This window comes from Rutidosis leptorrhynchoides, chromosome 6 (genome assembly GCF_046630445.1).
Source record: "Rutidosis leptorrhynchoides isolate AG116_Rl617_1_P2 chromosome 6, CSIRO_AGI_Rlap_v1, whole genome shotgun sequence".
Taxonomy (NCBI): Eukaryota; Viridiplantae; Streptophyta; class Magnoliopsida; order Asterales; family Asteraceae; genus Rutidosis; species Rutidosis leptorrhynchoides.
In genome coordinates this window covers 428,686,203-428,702,993 of record NC_092338.1, presented here as the reverse complement: position 1 = coordinate 428,702,993, position 16,791 = coordinate 428,686,203, and the positions used below count along the sequence as shown (strand labels likewise).

Below are 16,791 nucleotides of genomic sequence, written 5' to 3'. Positions count from 1 at the left end.
GGATAGTGATGAACAGGATCCTGAAGCTCCTCTGTAAAAGTTTTCAAAGTTACATGTTTGGAAATTGATAGAATCTTGCTTTGGTTGAAAGAGATCCGCGTTGCTACAAATTGACCATTGATTCGAGTCTAAAAAGATTGTTGGGTTCGATGAATTGGTTGATAATCGAGCGAGTGATTTGGAGATTATGGTTAGGGGAGGTTGGCAACATAAGGTTGTTGTGAGAATTCCCCATGACTTGATTTTAAGTTGTTTTTCATTATCTATGCAGTCTCCATTTGGTTCGTATTCGAGTGATGTAAAGTTTAATGGACACCCTGCAACAACAATCATGCATTTTTGTACAAAATATATAAGAATTAGTTAATTTTCACTAATTTGAAGAGACATAAATTGCATGTTCAGTATTAACTTTTTAGTTCATATGGTTCAAGCAAAGTACCATTGCTGTCATGATCACCAGTCTTACAGTTTGTTAATTTGGGATGATATTCGTCACTTTGAAATAATCTTATCAAGAATGCTAACTCAAAAATCGCAATATACACTCATACTCAATCGATGAACCATATTTGTCAAGTGCACATACACTTGATGATTCAAAACTAACATTTTTTACATGTAGTTAATACTCGATCAATAAAATTAAGGTCCACTAAACTTAATATCGGTATAAGATTGTGGTTACAACTTCGTATAAGTTCAAAGTTATAAGTAACTAATATCTTACGCCATTGTTTTTAGTTGAAAGGAAAATGTAACCGGAAGTTCAAATTAATAATGATTAACTCATACATTTAAAAGATATACATCTAGCTATGGGGTTGAGAAGTGTACCTTCATCATCTCCATGTATAGGTGAAACATTAAGTTGCAACAAGAAAACTGATATATACAAGAAGAAACAAGAGAAGCCCTTCAAACATTTCCATGGTGTTTCCATTGAGAAAAACAAATTTTGTAAAAAGGAAGTTCAAATACTCATATATAGTGAGGTAATAGGATCGGATATTCTTTGGAATTATATCTTTTTTTTTTCCTCATTTTTTTTATTTAACTTGGGAAAAGAAAAGAGATAAAAAACTTAGTTCATAAAAAATTAAATAAAAATATTTATAGTTATCATTAAAAAAGTTTGTTACAAGTACTTTGTCAAAAAAAATTGCATGTTGTTCGATTCATATCAAATCTGCTTAAAAACTCATTAAGATGTAAAAGGACACAAATAACTAATGTGTATTTATTAAATAACTTTATTTATATTATTTTAGATGTTTAAAATCCATGGGTAATGAGTATTTACATATTATATTTTTAATGATATATTAGGCAAATTTAGTATATAGAACAAACTAAAAATTTGTGTGACCTATAAAATATTTTTAAAATATGAATGGTTTTCATAAACATAATAAAATAATGTAAATCTATATGCCTCATTTGAGGCTCTTTAAATTTCATTACCATGTGATTGTTTTGTCACATACATACAAAAGCAAACAACTAATGAGCGATTTAATAGAAATATTGTTGGTGCATAAATCCCGAGTTCTATTACGTTCATTGTTCTATTTGTTATGTACTTGATATTTCAGTCATATATGTACGTGCACACTTATACTTTGTGTTTATGATGCTTAGTATAATGTCGTGAATAGGTCAAGCAGTCGGTTGGCTGCTCAAGACCATCGACCGATGGTAGGGACCATCGGTCGAGGGACTGTCACCATCGGCCGAAGGTCCCCGACCACCGGCCGATGGCCGCTGTATTTAGTATAAATACGGGTTTCGTGGTTTTGTGTTAGGTGACACACCATAAACCCTTAGGCCGTCGTATTACTTGCTGCTAATCGTCCCAAAACCCTTACCAACCGAATACACAGTCTTAGGCATCGATTCTATCAATTATTCATTGGTTAATTCGATCCCGTTAGTCTAATACGTATTCGACTCATTCTAATTAGTGTTTCCGCCATTAATCTAGATACAACGTATGATCTAAGGTCCAAACACCATCTACAAATATTTATATTTATAATTACATCATTAATTTTGTGACATCTGTGTCCTAATTTCTAATAGGCTGAACATAAATAAATAAATAAATAAATAAATAAATAAAAAATTCTAAAAAGGCAATTTTGGCATCGAATCCTCTCATTTGTCACTCATGCACCCGTTAGGAAGAAATTCCTCGCATCCATCGCGCAAAGCGTACCCGGAATGCTTTAGGTTAACTGCTTAACTCGCACAGAGTGAATGATACCAGAGACACAACCTTGGAAAACCAACTTTGTTTAGTCTTTAATTTAGCTACTACCGTTAACAAAGAGTACGTTCTATAAATGGTCATATACAATTATATATCTTTGACATAGTAATTTACGACACTCACTAACTCATATATCATAGACATTGACGACAAGACTTGGAACTTATATTCCAGCCCATGTTTTCTTATAGTTTTCCTCGAGCAACAACTATTTTATAATAATCATAATCAATTATCAATAATAATAAAATACTTATAATACAATAATAGTAACTAGTCCGGACCGGCCCGCGCGTTGCGGCGGGGAATTTCGGCCTGCGTATTCATATTTAATGTAGCGTTGTGTATTTACAGAGGGAAAAACGGGCCGTGTGTTAAGCACCGTTGTAGGTGTCGTCGTATTCAGTGTTTTTTTAAAAAAGTATCCGTTTCGAACGTAGTTAGTTTCGTTTTGTTGATAAAATTATTTCGAGTCGAACGATGCTGTCGAAAAAATTTAACTCGCGTCGAGGAGGAAGATACGAGCTGTCGTTGTGTTTAGCGTTTTTTAAAAAGTGCCCGTTTCGAACGTGGTTAGTTTTTTTTTGTTCATAAAATTATTTCGAGTCTGACGCTACCGTCGAAAAAATTTAACTCGTGCCGAGCGGGAAGATACGGGTTGTCGTTGTGTTTAGCGCTTTTTTGAGAAGTGTCCGTTTCGCGTATAGTTAGTCACGTTGAGTTTGGAAGATTTTTTCGAGTTGAACGGTGGTCTCTGAAAAATTTAACTCGCACCCAGCGAGAAGATAGAGCCCGTTATAAATTCGGGTGGAATTAATGTCTTATATTTTAATTACAGTATATATTTACACTTTTTACCCCTTAAAAATTGTAAACTTGAGGGACTATTGTGAAAATATAGACAAAGTTGAGGGACCGGTTATAATGTGAACGTAAATTTGAAAACTACAATCAAATTTAATTAAAACTACACCATATGTCACCAATTTTAAGGTAAAAATAAATAAAAATAATAAATAATAAATAAAAATAAATAAATAAATAAAAGGTAAATAAATAAATATATATACCTAAGAGTAAATAATATAATCGATACAAAACTATAAGATAAGCAAGTAATGGGGCCAAAAAAGTTTTACAAGAAAGAGTGGGTTAGATATGAGGTAAAAAAATTTAAAATTGGGGAAAATGAATATAGTAAACTATGGTAATGGTAGAATATCCAATGCATCGAGGCTATGTTTGATTACCTTTTAATAAAATCATTCAGTATTAATGTTGAACCGTTCATTATCTCAAACTAAACCGTTCAGTATCTCAAGTGTGTTTGTTTGTAAACTGTAAATGATGATTGATGGTGAATGACAAAAAAATTGTGTATTAAATCATTCCGAGCTGGAAAACTCTCTCACTCCATCAGCACCTCTATTTACTTTAATACCCTCGTTAAATTATAGATTATATTAGTGAACTCTTATCAACATCTATATTCTTTTGTTTATTCATGTAAAAGATTAATACATTTTTTTACATAATTCAAATTGCTCATTCATAATCCTTGTCAAGCACTTAATAGGTTAATGTCATCCTGAACCGTTGAATCATTCCGTGCTTAATCCTTCAATTTTATTAAACTTAATCATACATAGACCCATTTGGTTACATCATTGAGCTGTGCTTGGGCAAGTTTTGTGCCCCTTTTATGCCTTTTTCCTTCATATAAGAACCCAAGATAATAGTGTTGAAAGCAACCCGATCTGACCCAGTGCTGACCTAATGCATTCTGACCCAAACCCAATACAACCCTACCAATCCTGTTTTGACCCAAACCTGACCTAACATGACCCATCCATATTAAGAATGATAAAAGAAAGTGTCAAGCAAAGGAATCATGTTACAGTTGAATGAAAAAAGAAAAGGCTGCAAGTATACTTTCATTCACTACAAATAAATACAATACTAACCATAAAATTCGGTTACTATACATAAACAATCAACTCTTAAGTACAAAGTATGGAGCATCACACTTTAAATGACCATAAAAACCTAATAATGGTATCTTAACTTGCCTTTGGCCTAATTTCAATCCCTTGAATTATTAAACCACCTTTCCAGTTTCTTCCTTTCACCTCCATCACGCTCATCTCGACCTCCCCTTGTTTCCCATCTTCATTTAAAAACTCGCCCAGTTCGATCTCTAACCATCCATCTGGCCTCCGTTTTGGTCCATTTAATGGAGGTCGCACATTACACTGACTTCCCAAACGTCTAAAAGGGTTAAACATGCCCGTTCGTCTTCCAAGTTTTTCCTCTTGAACGTGCCCATGCTCGTATATTTGACTTTGGTAGACTTCGGGGTCAAGATACATCTTCTTCATTTGACCCTCAGGCGTAATGACATCACGTAACCCGAAAGAAACTTCAGCAGGGTGATGCTCGAAACCATAAGTGTTTGGTGTCGATTTGTATACAAGGTAAGCAACATAACAAGTATCGATTGACAACATGGAAATATTGATCTTACCATGAACTTCAAGCCAACAAACACTCATGAGTTCAACTACCTCGGAAAACCTTGATTCGGGTACGGATATCCATCTCCAGTACATAGGAGTATCATCCCAAACGATTGAAAGGTCTCGTGCAGCCAACATGTAGCATCTTTTCCCGCTCCATTTATCCAACCAAAAACTCTGTACAAAATCACTTTCATTTATTAAAACTACTATCTGAATCTTTGTAGATTTATAATAAAGATGTGTTAGAATTAAATATGCATTGACAACGACGCATTGCTTCAACGGCATCCCTTTCACCTGTGTGTTGGGGCTGGGGGTTAGGTCATGGGTTCGAGCCTCGCTCTGCCCATCCTATTAATTAATCTGCCTGAAATATGGATATCCAGATTGACCTCAGGGGGGTTTTCTCCTGAATCCATTCAGGATTCAAACCCGGTCCGCCTGCCCCTCGGGACGGTTAAAGGATCGGGTTTCTGTAATGCAATTCGGGTTTCCTCCCGAACGCGTGTGTGTGTGCGCGCAAATGATGAGTGTCGTTGAAATAAATGATACACTGATGCAAAGCTTGCCGTTCAAACAAAAAAAAAAAGAATTAAATATGCATTAAATGTATTAAATATGTAGTTAGTGGTAGATAATTCTATATTAGTCTTAAGGCTTCTCATATGCCATCATTATATCTATATAAACTCATTTTGTATTAGAAGTAGAAATCAAGTAATACAATTAGAGATGTAGTCCTTTCGGTATCTGGTTGTTAATCATAGTATTCCTTACTTTTGTTCTTATATTTAGTTTCTGATTATAGTTCCCGAATACAAGATGTTTTAAAGATTTAAAGAATAAGATAAAAAATTTTAAAAAAAAGTTGAAGATAAAACACAAGTATCAATTCCCTTTCAAGAATCAAGAAAAGAGAAAATAAGAAAATCAACAGCAAATGACAGCATAGATCAAACCTGATCTAAGATAACGTAGTAATGTCTCACTGTGATATGCAAACGAAGTGCACATACATGATTTACTTTTATAGAACTTAGCCTATTATACATGAAGACTTAATTTACATATTCCATCAATTTACGTACGATAATCTCCATGACGTATCACGTTGAAATCACGGTTACCAAACTTATAGTTTTTGATTTGGTCATACTGGAGCTCTCATTAGCTTTATTAATCTTCAATCCTAACCAAATAAAGGATCTCATTTACAATCTTGCCAAAACCCGTCACTAACATGGCCTAGCGGTCACAGGATACCCCGGCCGTCACATACATCTGAGTAAAAATACTCTCCCTCCGTGGGTTTCGTCCTTTCACCTATTACCCATTTAACATCATGCCAAAAGCAATACATATTATATCTTGAAATTGTCTTCCTAGATTAGGGTAATTCTTAAGTACTCAAAGACCATTTTTCTTTTTCTTTTCCTTTTATTTTTTTTTTCTTTTTTCCTTTTTCTGTCTAAGCAAATAATGAGTCCCTTCCATGCATTAACAACACAAAGCAAAAGTTGTAAACTTAAGATTCTTTCTCAACATTTTGAAAATGTTTATCACAAACTTAATCCTCTCAAAAACCCTATTCAAATTCAAACCTCTCTAAGTAAACAAACACAATAACCACATAGAAGTATCAACAGGCTTTTTGGCTGGCCATTACCTATAAAACTCTTGACTTTTTTATAATAAAAAAATTAGAAGGCAAACAAGAAACTTTGTAAAGTGCATTGACCAATGAAGCACACCGCTCGGGTTCAATTCCTGGCTATGTCAAATTGTTCAAAAAGAACTAGAGGGTGCGCATAATGCGCAATTTACCCGGTACCAGATCTCGCGCTCAGGGGCTTATTACGCGAGTTTTTACCTTCTATGTTCATAGAAGAATTTCCTCGCTAAACCAAAAAACTTTAAATCAATATTCTGTCAAAATTCGCAAATTTCGATATAAATAACTAATACAAATTGCTAATTACTGTGTAAGCTACTAATAAAACTGTGAATTTCGATATAACTAAAAATAAACTATCATTAGAAACACAATAAATAAGCAATAGAATAAATCAATAATAAACAAATGATCAAGAATTCATCCTTGGTATTAATTTCAGGAATTCATTCACGAAGACAATTGGGGACGGTTGCTCCACCTCCTTTTGGAGCGACCCGTGGCTAATTGATGGAACACTAAAGGACAAATTCAAAAGGCTATCAAGGTTGGACTCAAATATTGAAGCTAATGTCGAATCTCGTACAAAGTGGGATGGTAGGCAAATCGTGGGAAAATGGGAATGGATTCGGCAGCCTAGTGGTCGTGTAGCTAACGAGCTGCTGCAACTCGAAGGCCTGCTGCTACAGCATCATCGTGGCAATGGGAAGATTGATTCATGGGTTTGGAGGCTTGCAAATAATGGTACTTTTTCCACTAAGGCTCTCACTATTATTATTAATTCTCATACCCTTCAAGTTAGTAATAATAGTTTGGAGACTTTGAGGAACAATTTTGTGCCAAAAAAAGTTGAGATTTTAGTGTGGAGAGCGAGACGTAGACGTATCCCGGTCTTAGAGGAATTGGACAAAAGAGGAATCGACTTAAATTCCGTTCGTTGCCCAATTTGCAATGGCGGGATTGAATCGGTTGATCACTCTCTCGTCCTATGTCCGTTAAGCCTTGAGATTTGGTCTAAGATTCATGATTGGTGGGGATTTGGTGGAGTGACAAACTTGAGCATCAACGAGTTATTCAAAGGTCATGCAAATCGTGCAATGTCAACATTAGGGGCAAAGATTTGGCAAGCGGTTGAGTGGACGTGTTGTTACCTAATTTGGAAAAATCGAAATCACAAAGTTTTTAGAAATAATTGTTGGACGAGTCCGGTGGCACTAAGTGAGATACAAGTCATGAGCTATGGATGGATCGCGAAAAGATGTAAATCGAGGCAAATTGATTTGGCATACTTGGTTGCACAATCCTTCTAGTCTTTGTTGGAGGTTTTATTGAAATTTCGTGTAGGGTAAAATAATCGATAGCCGGATAAATCACTGAATCGTGGTATCACTTTCCGAAAGTAATTATTCGACCCTTATTGCCTGGGTTACACGAATATCACTTTGGGATAAGACAGAGATTAGTTCTTGTTATTGGCAGTAAACAAGAACTCTTTTGCATAAGAGTATTAAGGTGTTTTTCGTATATATCATATTCTCATAAATGATAGTACTTATTTATAGGCACCCAAAAACAAGTATTATTTCACGATGGAGATGTTTCACTAACTAATTTCGTTTTCAAATCTAAAACAAATCCTTTACATAAAGTTGTTTGTTTTATTTCCAACAACCAAATCTAGGAAATCGTTTTCAAATCTAAAACAAATTCTTTACATAAAGTTGTTTGTTTTATTTCCACGATGGAGATGTTTCACCTAGTGCAGGAATAATATTTCCGTAATCACTCAAATTTGTGATAATGGAAAACCACTTTCGGGTCCGGACAATCTATCACTTAATGGGTGTACACTCCGTACCTCCTAACCCATTTACAAGTGTAGATTAAATCCCTCAATTACACTAAATTTCCAACAATCCTCCCCAATTTAGTGCAATTCGTTTCATGAGAATTAAACAAATTAAAACAAAAACTTATGCCTAAATGAAAATATCTTGAAGATTGAATTTTCATCTTAGTACATTACACATTCCAAATATTCGAGAATCAGGGTGTTCTAAGAATTGAACCCTTCAACCCATTTGAATAACTGAAAATAATATACACATAAGTTTTCAAATACTCTAAAGCTATCCTGACACTTTACAAGCCATGTGTCCATATCCTTTCATGAATGTATCCAAAGCTAAAAGTCCAAGCTTTGTTGAAGCGGCAAAACTTCACATTCACATAGGTAGTTCACTTCAGTCATGCACCTGCTCTTGCACTTTTTCAAATGAACTGTTAAGAAGCTAGACTTCAACCTCACCTTCAGCAGGTCCGAGTACATACCTTACCTTGGGATGATATAAAATTTATGTACTCCAAATTTCTAAATATAAGCCTTCCGCATTGAATTCAACTTCTAATTTTCATTGGAAGGGAATTGGGTAACTTATAATTAGAAATTTTTGTGGACTTTAAACCCATCCCCACAGCAGACTTGTCAACCAAGTCTCTTGCCAATCCCTTCGTCAAGTGATCAGCTAAATTCTGTTGTGACCTCACGAACACTATAGAAATCACCCCATTCATGATGAGTTCACGAATCATGCTATGTCTGACACCTAAGTGTCTAGATTTTCCATTGTACATCTGGCTATAAGCCTTTGCCAATGTCGCAGCACTATCACAATGGATAGACATGGGTGCTATAGGTTTAGGCCATAATGGTATCTCATGGATCAAGTTTCTAAGCCATTCTGCTTCTTTACCAGCAGCAGCTAAAGCAACAAACTCAGATTCCATCGTTGAGTTGGTAATACATGTCTGCTTCTTAGAAGCCCATGAAATAGCACCTCCCCCAAGCAAGAACACCCAACCACTCGTTGAAGAATGATCTTCAATATTGGTTATCCAACTCGCATCAGAATATCCTTCTATTACAGAAGGAAATCCACTGTAAGATAAACTATATGCCATAGTTTTCTTTAAATACTTCAGTACCCGCCTAATTGCTTGCCAGTGATGAGTACTAGGATTACTAGTATATCTACTCAGTTTTCCCACAGCAAAAGCAATATCCGGCCTTGTACAAGTCATGGCGTACATCAAACAGCCAATCACCTGAGAATACTCAAGTTGTGATACAGCTTCACCTTGATTAGGCATAAGCTTCTCACTTGGATCAACATGGGTACTCACAGGAATACATTCAAAGCAATTGAACTTTTTCAATACCTTCTCAATATAATGAGATTGACAAATCGAAATTCCTTTGCTTTCACGTTTGATCCTAATGCCAAGGATAACGTCAGCCTCCCCCATATCTTTCATGGAGAATTTTGATGACAAAAATTCTTTTGTTAAATCAACCTGACTTTGGTCAGTCCCAAAGATTAACATGTCATCAACATATAGACAAATTATAACTCCTTTACAAGAATCATCAAAAATTTACTATATACACATCTATCTGCTTGGTTTAATTTAAAACCACTAGATAAAACCACTTCATCAAACTTCTGATGCCATTGCTTAGGTGCTTGTTTCAAACCATATAAGGACTTCACAAGTTTGCACACCTTGCCTTCATTTCCTGGCATGACAAAGCCCTGAGGTTGGTTCATATAAACCTCCTCATCCAAATCACCATTCAAGAATGCTGTCTTCACATCCATCTGGTGAATAACCAGATTGTGAATTGTAGCCAAAGCAATCAGCAGTCTAATGGTAGTGATACGTGCCACAGGAGCATAAGTATCAAAATAGTCAATTTCAGACTTTTGTCTAAAGCCTTGAATGACTAACCTTGCCTTGAACTTTTCAATAGTTCCATCCACCTTCATCTTCTTTTTGAAGATCCATTTGCAACCCAAAGGTTTGCAACCAGGAGGTAGATCAGCTAACACCCAAGTGTTATTGCCCATGATGGAATCCATCTCATCATTAATTGCCTCTTTCCAGAATGCAACATCCTGAGACCTCATTGCTTCATCATATGTTTTAGGATCATCATCAACATTGAAACAATACGAATATTGGGTAGAAACATCATCCCTGGAACCTTCAATTAAGTATAACTGAAAATCAGGTCCAAATGATTTAGGTTTCCCTTTTCTTTTGCTTTTTCGAATCTCAAGTGACTGATCAACAGCCTTTTCAAAGACTTCATCATTACAATCCTTATTTATTCCATTGTTACTTGGAATCATATCCTTTGGTCTAGGTATAGATGAAAATCGATTTTCATCAAAGATTGCATCCCTTGAATCAATCACAGAATTGATTGAGATAAACTCATTAGGCTCTATTACATAGAACCTATATGCCTTGGAATGTTCAACATATCCAACAAATATGCAATCTATACCTCTTTCACCTAAACTTTTCTTCTTGGGATCAGGCAGTCTTACGACCGCCCTACAACCCCATACCCGAAGATAATTCAAGTTAGGTTTCCTTTTATTCCAAAGTTCATAAGGTGTAATCCTGTTTCTTTTGTTAGGAACTCTATTAAGCAAATAACAAGCTGTTAACATAGCTTCCCCCCAAAATCCTTCACTTAAACCCGAATAGGATAACATGGAATTAACCATTTCCTTGAGGACCCTATTCTTCCTTTCAGATATACCATTTTGTTGTGGAGTATAAGGAGTTGTGGTCTCATGGATAATACCAACAGATTGGAAATACGATTGGTCAATGTATTCACCTCCCCTATCCGTTCTAAGTCTTTTAATCAAAGCCTTTTGTTGTAATTCTACTTCAGTTTTAAATATTTTAAATTTATCTAATGCTTCATCCTTAGTATGTAACAAATAAACATAGCAAAACCTAGAAGCATCATCAATAAAAGTTACAAAATATTTCTTGTTCCCTAAAGTAGGAGTAGCATGCAAATCACATAAATCACTATGTATTAATTCTAAAATCTCAGTATCATGATGTATATTTTGAAAAGGTTTCTTAGTGATCTTTGTCAACATACACGTTTTACATTTTTCATTGTTCATATCAAAGGCCGGTATTAATCCATCTTTAGACATATCTTGCATTCTTTTAAAGTGTACATGTCCTAGTCTAGCATGTCAAAGAATAGAATTATTTATGCTAGTAGTAGACATACAAGCAATATCAACACTTACATGTTCAATGTTTAGTCTAAACATTCCATTACTCAAATAACCAAATCCAACAAATAAACCATTTTTAGATAGAACAAACTTGTCAGATTCAATAACTTGCTTGTAACCACAATTATTCAACATACTACTTGAAACCAATTTTTTTCTAATTTGTGGTACATGCAAAACATTAAACAAAGAAACAATCTTTCCAGAACTAAAACTTAAATCCACACGACCACGTCCATGAATAGAGGCTGTTGACTCATTTTCCATATGAAGAATTGATCCATCAGTCACCGACTCGTAAGTCTTGAACCAACATCTATCCTTACATACATGAATAGTAGCTCCAGAGTCAACCCACCACGCAACATCATCATCCTGCACAAAACAAATCTCAGATATATACGAAACATAATAATTCTCAATTGAATTATTAAATATATTCTGACCTTTTGGGGCTTGGTTGTTCGAACCATTGCCCGAACCATTTGTGCTAGATCCCTTAGCATTGTTAGTGCCAAAAATAACCTTGCAATCCCTCTTCAAGTGTCCAGATTTACCACACTTCCAACAAGTCAATTTAGACTTCTTATTAGGATCAACTTTGTTATTACCTTGATGTTTACGTTTTCCCTTTTTGTCATTATTACTAGTGAACTTTTTATGTTCCACCATATTGACAACAGACGTACCAGCAACTTCGTTGCTCTTTGGCTTGTCATTATCCTGCAACCTGAGGGATTCCTCAATACGCAGATGACTACCCAACTCAACAAGAGTTAACTCCTCCTTCTTATGTTTCAAAGAATGTTTAAATTCTTTCCAAGATGGAGGTAGTTTATCAATTATGCTTGAGACTTGAATAGACTCATCCATGTTCATCTTATGTTGTGTGAATTGACCAAGTATACGAATGAGCTCATTGTATTGTTCCAAGACCGGTCTAGAATCGACCATCTTGTAATTATTAAAATTACTCACAAGGAACTTTTTACTAGAAGCATCCTCAGACATATACTTGGTTTCTAAACAGTCCCATAGTTCTTTAGCAGATTCAATATTTAGGTAAATATCAAAAAGGGAATCAGCCATACCATTGAGGATTAAACCTCTAGCGATGTAGTCATCGTTCTCCCACTTGCACCTTTTCCGAATTTGTTCAACAGTAGCATCATCACCATGATCTTCAGGAATTGGTGTGCTGAGTACGTACACCACACTCATGCTGCTCAGAAAGAAGTGCATCTTCTTTTGCCATCTCCTAAAATCAATTCCCTCAAACTTATCAAGTTTGGAGAAATTCGCCGTCATGTGTTTCATCGTAGCCGCCATCGATTATAACAAATAATTACTTTCGATTGTTGGAGGTTTTATTGAAATTTCGTGTAGGGTAAAATAATCGATAGCCGAATAAATCACTGAATCGTGGTATCACTTTTCGAAAGTAATTATTAGACCCTTATTGCCTGGGTTACACGAATATCACTTTGGGATAAGACAGAGATTAGTTCTTGTTATTGGCAGTAAACAAGAACTCTTTTGCATAAGAGTATTAAGGTGTTTTTCGTATATCTTATTCTCATAAATGATAGTACTTATTTATAGGCACCCAAAAACAAGTATTATTCCACGATGGAGATGTTTCACTAACTAATTTCGTTTTCAAATCTAAAACAAATCCTTTACATAAAGTTGTTTGTTTTATTTCCACAACCAAATCTAGGAAATCGTTTTCAAATCTAAAACAAATCCTTTACATAAAGTTGTTTGTTTTATTTCCACGATGGAGATGTTTCACCTAGTGCAGGAATAATATTTCCGTAATCACTCAAATTTGTGATAATGGAAAACCACTTTCGGGTCCGGACAATCTATCACTTAATGGGTGTACACTCCGTACCTCCTAACCCATTTACAAGTGTAGATTAAATCCCTCCATTACACTAAATTTCCAACAGTCTTCTTGTGTAATAGTGTCAATGGTTACTACCTTAGCAACAATGACTACTGTATGTATATATTGAGACTAAAGTTGAGATAGGCATGTAAACTATAGCCTACTGTGTGTACTCTTGTGTTATATTAATAAAATTCTGCTTTTCAAAAAAAAAAAAAAAAAAAAAAAAGATCAAGAATTAACCTTACTACCACCATCGATAATAACAGGGCGATCACACAAACTTAGATACACTTCCTTTTTCGACCCCAACCGAACCAAACCATCGACGCCACCATCCACCGTCTCCGTCACAATCTTCTGATAATCAAACGGCAGAAACTTCTCCCAAACAGCATCCCACTCCGCCGCTGATCGGAAAACAGAACACACCGACGATAACCTACAAACATCTCTAGGACTCGTAAGTGATAACGCGTTTGCTACAAATCCTTCCGGCAATGATTCAAGTGAATTGCTCACAAATTCTTCATCAAGTTCGTTACTTTCTGGTTCATTATGATCTAATATCAATAAACCACCTCCCATTTTTAATACCCAGATGGAAATTATATGCTTTTCTATTCTATGTGGGTGTTTATATATGTGTATAAAGATTGTTAATTTTTGTGACATAGCTTAGCGGTGAAGAGGATTAAATTATTATATTTATTTATTATTTATTATTTTTTTTTTTAACCCGGGTATCCAAACGGTCAACTTGACTAATTCTAGGGCGACTACTCGCTACGCGAGCAGCCCGGAGTCATTGCAGGCGAACCTCCGTGGCCATGAGTGGATAACTGTAGATGCCTGTAATCGAACTCATGACCTCCACTATGGAAGGCCAGGGTCATAATCATTCAACCACCAGTTATTTATTATTTATTATTATTATTATTATTATTATTATTATTATTATTTATTGTTATTATTATTATTATATTATTATTATTATTATTATTATTATTATTATTATTATTATTATTATTATTATTATTTTATTTTATTTTGTGGTGTTTGTAAAAGCGGATGAAAAGGGGGCAAGCGGCAAGTGAGAGGTGATGAAAGAGCGAATAAAAGCTGTTGAAAGGTATTGGATGATGTAGTTTGGTTTTCTTTTTTTTTTTTTCGAACGGCCGGATTGGTGTCTTTTAGGTATCAACATCACTTTCAAGCATGAGATTCACAATTATTATTATTATTATTGTTATATTATTGTTATTATTATTGTTATGAGAAATATTCAAATGAATTCAACTTTTAAGTTAAGATTCAAGACACCAATCAGGATGCGATATGTGACGCGACAATTACATGTAATTAAAAAAAAATTAAACAATTTTTTTTGTTGTGAAATTTTTTTTCGAATTTTTTTTTTAATTTTTTTCTTTTCAATCTCATGTGATTGCCTTTGACATGCAGTAAATTACATGTGATTCTGCATGTCAATCACATATGATTGTAAAACTCAATCACATGTGATTTTGCATGTCAAATACAATTAAATGGGATTGAAAAAAAATATTGAAAACAAAATTATAATTTTTGAAAAAAAAAATTAATTTTTTTTTTCTATCACATGTGATTGGATTTGACATGTAGAATCAAATGGTGATTGAGTTTGTGATTGGATTTTATAATTATATGTGATTAGATTTGGTATGCTAATTTTAATTTTGTTTTTTTAAAAAAAAAATTTAAAAAGAAATGTTTTCAAGAAAAAAAATTTCGACATTTTTTTTTAATTTATAAAAAAAATTCATTCACATGTAATTGTTGGAACACATGTCGCATTCTGATTAGTTCGTTAGCTTTGAAGCAAATTATTAGATTCACGGATTATAACTCTATCAATTATATTTAATATTTAATACTTACATTATTATACTATAAAAATGATACGTATGTTATCTCTACACCACACACTGATTTGTGGTTGTGGTGGCCAAAAAAATAAACAAATATAGTATGTTTCTTCCTCTTCCTCTTTTACCACTTCTACCTACCAAACAAACTCTATTTTTAATTTTATTCTTAACAAAATAATACAGTTAAAAAAAGAAAAAGAAAACAACTCTCCATGCTTGAATATGCGTGAGGATGCATAGACCAGGGCGAAGTGAAGAGAGGTAACCGAGGACAGCCGAGAGTGGCACCAATTCCATTGGCACTCTCGGAGGGCAAGTTTGAGGGCGGGTGAGGACACCCACCGTTGAGAATGGTCTAATAAGATGTTCAACAAGGCTATTAGTCTTTACATAACTAATTTATTGTCCATTATCTAATTTTGAGATTTCTCAAATTATTTTCTACTTTTATTTTAAGCTAATCAAAATAATAAGTGGGTCATAATAAAATTTGATTGACTATCATTTAATCATTTTAAAATTGTGTGCAATTCTGAAATGAATAATTAAATCGGGATGGAGGGAGTACATTTCGAGATCGACCGGGATCATGAGCACGGATTTATATTTGTTCTTGTGTGCATTTCCAAAAAAAAAAAAAAAAAAAAAAAAAAAATTATAGTCCGTGAACTTTTACAATATGTTCACGAAGAGAAGAGGATTAGATGTGAAGCTCTGTTCCCAAGTTATATGAAAGAAAAGACAAAATTACACTCGTCGTCCCTGAATTTGTATCCAGTCTTCTCAGGTCATCCTTAAACTTTTTTTTGCTGGCGTCGTCCCTGAACTTATATTTTGTAACTCCGGTCGTCCCTCCGTCAACAATCTGTCCAATTTTTCCGTTATCTCATCCCATGTGCGAGACACGTGAGGGTATTTTTGTCATTTTATAATTTAAACCCCTTTATGCCTTCGTCTACATCTCGCCTTATACTTTATTGTCCCCCAATTTAATACAGTAAAACCCTAACTTCAAACGAAATTCAAACTCAAATCGATTTCAAAATCCAAATACATATACAAGCTGAAGTGAAGCTTCATATATACATATATATACACATCGGCATATACATAGTTAGAACAGCAACAAAAAAATCAGGTTAATCACCAAATATATTTATAGACAAAATGAAATAGATAAACAAGAATTGTCAAAATTTCCTTAAACTATAAATCATGATAAAAACACACAAGTTTATCCCAAATCTATGAAAAAGACTCAAGTCATTTACCAAATTAGTCGATCAAAACCCATTATAAATTCTTTAAACCAATTTGGGAGAATATGACAAAAAAAATTAATAAATAAATTTGTATTAAGTGTAAGCAAAAATATTACCTTGGCTTCAATTGCGTTGATTACATTACTTC

At 34.3% G+C, this 16,791-nt stretch overlaps 1 protein-coding gene across 1 annotated transcript; it reads right to left on the bottom strand.

Moving 5' to 3' along the window:
- Positions 1 to 4,196: 4,196 nt before the first annotated feature.
- LOC139852282 (putative F-box protein PP2-B12) lies at positions 4,197 to 14,198 on the bottom strand. Its single transcript, XM_071841542.1, has 2 exons — positions 13,715 to 14,198; positions 4,197 to 4,965 (listed from the first exon to the last, which is right to left on the bottom strand). Exons 1-2 carry the CDS (start codon positions 14,144 to 14,146, stop codon positions 4,333 to 4,335), a joined length of 1,065 nt encoding a protein of 354 aa, XP_071697643.1. The 5' UTR covers positions 14,147 to 14,198; the 3' UTR covers positions 4,197 to 4,332.
- Positions 14,199 to 16,791: the final 2,593 nt, after the last annotated feature.